General features: G+C 40.9%; 1 protein-coding gene across 1 annotated transcript in view; it reads left to right on the top strand.

The window, feature by feature from the left end:
* The first annotated feature begins 1,333 nt into the window (after nucleotides 1-1,333).
* Nucleotides 1,334-5,275, top strand: part of rbm24a (RNA binding motif protein 24a) — a 9,449-nt gene continuing 5,507 nt past the window's right edge. The window contains exons 1-3 of the mRNA XM_034891625.1: nucleotides 1,334-1,792; nucleotides 3,043-3,166; nucleotides 3,723-3,777. Of these exons, the coding sequence (XP_034747516.1) occupies nucleotides 1,625-1,792; nucleotides 3,043-3,166; nucleotides 3,723-3,777 (347 nt within the window). The 5' untranslated portion in view covers nucleotides 1,334-1,624. The remainder of the gene's footprint in view (nucleotides 1,793-3,042; nucleotides 3,167-3,722; nucleotides 3,778-5,275) is intronic.

Raw genomic sequence — 5,275 nt, 5'->3', positions numbered from 1 at the left:
TTCAGACTAGTCAGCATGCTGCACATGAAAAGAAAACAACAATTGGACGCAACCTGACCGGATCCCCATTGTTGAGCCTAGGAAACTCGATACTGGTCCCCTTTTTTCACGTCTCCACTCGGACTTTAAAGCGCGTGTGGCTGCATGAATAAAATAGTGAGTGAACAGAGACACCGCAGATAGACGCTCTATCAGGTTGCATTTCTTTTGAGATGTGGAGTCATGCGTTGGCAATTCATATTCAGATGTGACAGTTGTACATTTAGTTGAGGCTTTTTATTATTAGCCTACACATTTAAATACTGAATGTGCCAATCGTTGGGAAACCCTGTAAAAACAAATACTAGTGTCTTTATATTACATTAGTTTTTAATTAGCATGACAAGAGTTGACACTAGAATCTTTTTTCCTCAAGCAGCCTATTTCCCTCTCACATTACTGGGGGGGAATTATCAAATGATCCATCCAGTCACCCCATTGCAGAGAAGAGCCAAGCTTCACGAGTTGCATTAATCATTAATGATCAGAGACTCCTGATTGAATCGATCTCTGACTTGATCCTGTCCCACATGTATTACCCCGGCCTGGGCGCAATTCTTCAACGCACGACGCATTGGACACGTTAGAAGTTACTTGTCAACGTAATGTAATTATTAAAATGTGATAACCATCTGTTAAAGATAATAAGGATATATAACAAAACTCGGCTTGTTAATTTTTTGTCAAATTGTCGATGTGATTTTTCAAATCAGGGGTAGGTTCATTAAGCCAATTAATTCATACAAAACATGGAGGTCCATAAGTTTCATTTTCAGTTTCATTACACAACTCAGGGCTAAATCCACTCTATGTCTTATGATGGGCACATAAACCTCTGTCGACCCCCCACAAGTAGACCGTCAGCTGAGCTGCACCTGCCAGTCTGCACACTGCTGCTGTGACGTGATGTGATGTGTCTGTCCACTTCCACTGTGTCCCTGACCGTCTGAGGTTTTGATATTATATCACCATCACCAGTGAGGGAAACAGACCCAATCAACCGACAGGCTATAGTTATTTATAAACCAGTGGAAATCACACAAACGTTTCCCCTTCCAAAAATTGCATTTCATGAAATGCCCGCTGCTCCTCTCTTTGTCCCCGACATATCATCTGTGGAAACAGGTTTTGTAGGCCCTTGATGGTTAAATTAACGTGATTGTACTGGATGATCTTTTTGTGTGTGTGAAGGAGCTCCAGTGTTTCACTTTGTGCTAGTTTCCCAGCTGTTTGTGCGCGCTGGTGGGCGGGCAGAGATGGACTGAAAGCTGGGTGGAGTTAGGAGCACCGCTTTTAGGAATGGGTCCCAAACCTATTTAGTTAGACAGCAGAGTTACCAAGAAGAGCTGGAAACACCTGATGGTCTCTGTGGGACAGTCCGCTCCATAGAACTCTCCTCTTAAGTGTCGGAAAATAAATCTACCTCCAGGCTTACTTTTTGAGTTTTCGTTGTGTTTTCCCTTCTGAAAAAGTTACAGAGCCAGCTTATCTCTCGTTTCTTCTCTTCATCCAAAGAATTACTGATAAGGAGACATTGCACTATTTCTTTTTTATTGTTTGCTATTTATTGTATTTTGCACTAACGATGCACACCACGCAAAAGGACACGACCTATACGAAGATTTTTGTCGGGGGTCTTCCCTACCACACCACGGATTCAAGTCTCAGGAAATATTTTGAGGTGTTTGGTGAGATTGAAGAAGCGGTAGTCATCACTGACAGACAGACCGGCAAGTCTAGGGGTTATGGATTCGTAAGTATCACTTATTGAAAATGATATCAGTTTTACGCACACTTTTACGCATGCATGAAAAGCCCTGCAACGACGCGTCTCTGTTAAAGATGAGTGCGCGGATGTTGCAGTCTGTCACAGCATCATGACTAACATGAACTTATCTGCAGTCATTGGGTGTTTATGTTTTCATAAACTATTTAATTTGCCATTGGCTTCTTTTGCAATATTGCACCCACCGACTTGTTGCGCTTCGGTATGCGCCCGGACACGTTTCAAAGCGTGCCGCCCTCACACTGACAGCTCTGGTGGGCTGAGAAAAACCTCAAGATGATGATTTCTGACTCTGGTACAGTGGTTTCATCAACTCAAAGTTGTTTACAACTCAAAGATTTTACTCCCACTTCTCATAAAACCTGACAGACAAAACGCATTTCAGACTTAGAGATGTAATGCGACAATCAGCTCAATGCTACTCTGACTGTGTTTCAAAAAAGCCTATCTCTTGTTAGTTTATTGATATAGGCCTATAACAGATGCCTAAGATACATAAACATATAATATACACGTTATCGGGCTGAAGAGGGACACCAAACCTGTATTTGGCCTTTTCAGAGTTTAATTAATATTACGTCTGAAACAACTGGCACATGCTGTGTGTTGGGATGAGGGTGTTTTAAAAGTTGCATAGTCCCCATTGGAATGCACAAATATTTATGTATTTAGACACTAATGTCTCTCTGTAAAACTGAGATGTATTAACTCAATGTTTACATAAATCATCTGTTTGTTGTATCATCACAATAATGATGTATTATTTATCCTTATTTTCCCCTGGAAAAAGCTTTCAGCCAGGTCAGTGAGGTATACCAGTTGTTAAAAGAGTGTAAAATAGTGAAGTTCCAAGCAAAGCAATAAAGTCTGTAATGAGAGTGATAAGGGAGCCATGTTCAGTCATCTCAGGCTGGCTCCAATTTACTGCTGATAGTTTCAACACATCCACATGAGGGTGATGGATGTGTGTGTGCTGCCAAATACTTGTTGCTGTTAATCATGGCCACATGCGCAGAGGTGCACACAGAAAGAGGACTAACATGTACATACACTTGTATACCAAATTATGTTTTCCCTCTTTCTTACAAACACGCTCTCCCATCACTTTACAAGGATTAGGTCTTTATACGTGACTACATGGGCAGCCAACCAGCGTGAAAAGGAAACCACCTACACAATGCCTTTCTCATGCTCTGTGTTTTTGACTCCTCTGTCAGGTGACGATGGCGGACCGCTCGGCTGCAGACCGGGCCTGTAAGGACCCCAACCCAATCATTGACGGCAGGAAGGCCAACGTCAACCTGGCCTACCTGGGGGCCAAGCCACGGGTGATGCAGCCAGGTATAAACAGCCAAATGAGGATCCATAGATCACAAAAACACATTTTAAGTTCCTTAAACAAGTCACATAAAGTCATTGGCTTTCTGTCAGAATATGCAGTCAGACGTGCAGATATGGTTTGTTTAAAGAGCAGATTTTCAAGATGAATAAATCACAGAGCATGTTTTATCAACATAGAAAGTGTTTGCCTGGAATCACTTAATTTGGAGGTGTTTTTTTTAGCAAACTAGCAAACAAGAAATTCAAGTCAATCCATCCTGAGTTTCCCCTCAGGGTTTGTTTGTTTTTTAGGTAGCTGTGGCTGATGTAAGCACACGTAAGGAGGTTATTGATATACTCATGTTATTTAGCCTATCAGTGTCCAGATTCACTGTTTATTTTGGACTTTTTACTTGGTCAGTATGATAAATGATTCAACACACATACATCCCCAAACAATTGATAAGTTTAAGGGGCACATTGGTCCTGAATGATCCCTTCTATTACATAAACATTTACTTGAATGATATCAGCTCTTACAGATTCCCTTTTTTACATCATGTTTTCTGTTTTGAAGGTTTTACCTTTGGTGTTCCCCAAATTCATCCTGCGTTCATCCAAAGGCCTTATGGGTAAGTACCGACGAGTCTACTTGTATTTAAGAGGAATGTTTGGATGTACACATTGCTTATGTAGAGGCTAAATAACACGTTTTAATTTGATCTTTTCTCAGTTTAATATGTGATAATTGATACCATCAGTCTGAATTTTTTTTAATACTTTTTTCTTTTTTTCTCCTCAAACATAATTGATGGCAGATAATTAGAAATGGAAAATACTTTAAATGTCCACCAAACTGCCTTTCCTAGGTTTGTCTGTTTGTTAAAATGTGTGTACAGTATGTGTGTGTGCTGAGTGGACAATGTTGGAAACTTCCAGCCTGACTCAATGTTATCTATCTTTCTCTGGTCCGACAGGCTCGCTCTCGGTTAAGCTAACTGTTCTGGTTTGTGGAATTGTTCTGCGAACGTAATCACAGATCAGAGAAAGGAATTACCTGTAGAATCAAACAAACACAAACAAGCTCTCAAAATGGTGATTATAGATGCATGTACGTGGGTTTTAACCTGTTTTTTATTTGAATAGAATTTAGAGCTTTGTGTGCGGTTATGAAGTGGTGTTGTTAGCTAAACCGTGTGCTTTCTTACCTTTATGACCCCAAAAAAACCAAACTGGATTGATTGAATTTTTGGGGTGTGTTAACGTTGCCAAGGAAGAGCAATGCTTTTCATTTATGTATTATTAGTTCATTGCTTTTAGTTTGTGGTTGACCTGTTTTATTTAACAGGATGTGCTGTTTCATGTGTTATCTGGCTGTCTCGTTGGAGTGCTTGGTGAATTTTCTGTGTGACCTTTTAATTTATTTATCCTCCAATTACCTTCTTACTCTGATTCCTCACCTTATTCCCAAAATAACAAAACCTATCACGGCTTGTGTGTGCTCTTAGCATCTTCCTAGTGTTACTTGCAGTTTCTTACATTAACACAAAATAGAAACAACAAATTATCTATGAAAGTGTATCTCTTTGCCACACTACAGCTGGTCCACCTTGTCAATTCATTACAACTCTCTTGTCTTCCTTACTGTCCTACCACATAGGCGAGACCTGTGGTCCCGCAGCACCATTTACCATCATACATGTGGATGTCTTTTAAATGAATGACACAGTTATTATGTGAGCTCAAGTCATAGCAATATGTGTAAGTATGTGTGTACATGTCTGGTTGCATTGGTACTATGTGCTCTCATTGTGTTTATATCAGCATGTGTGTTTGTCTTTGTCTGTTCACAAAGTCTCAAAGTCTCCAGTGTGACACAAACAATCATCTGGATTTCTCTCTCTCTCTCTCTCTCTCTCTCTCTCATTCTCTCTCTCTTTCTCTCTCTCTCTCTCTCTCTCTCATTCTCTCGGAGCAAGCTTTCGTCACATGGGCCCGTGGTGTTAAGGAAAACAAGCGCGCCCATTGTGCCACACAAAGCCCTGAATGCTGACTCTGCAATCGCATGAAGCCCGGTTGTGTGTGTGTGTGTGTGTGTGTGTGTGTTAGTGGGGGCGGGGGGGGGGGGGG

Source organism: Etheostoma cragini, chromosome 14 (assembly GCF_013103735.1).
Source record: "Etheostoma cragini isolate CJK2018 chromosome 14, CSU_Ecrag_1.0, whole genome shotgun sequence".
Classification (NCBI taxonomy): Eukaryota; Metazoa; Chordata; class Actinopteri; order Perciformes; family Percidae; genus Etheostoma; species Etheostoma cragini.
The sequence above is the reverse complement of the archived record's forward strand: the minus strand, read 5'-3'. Positions and strand labels throughout refer to the sequence as shown.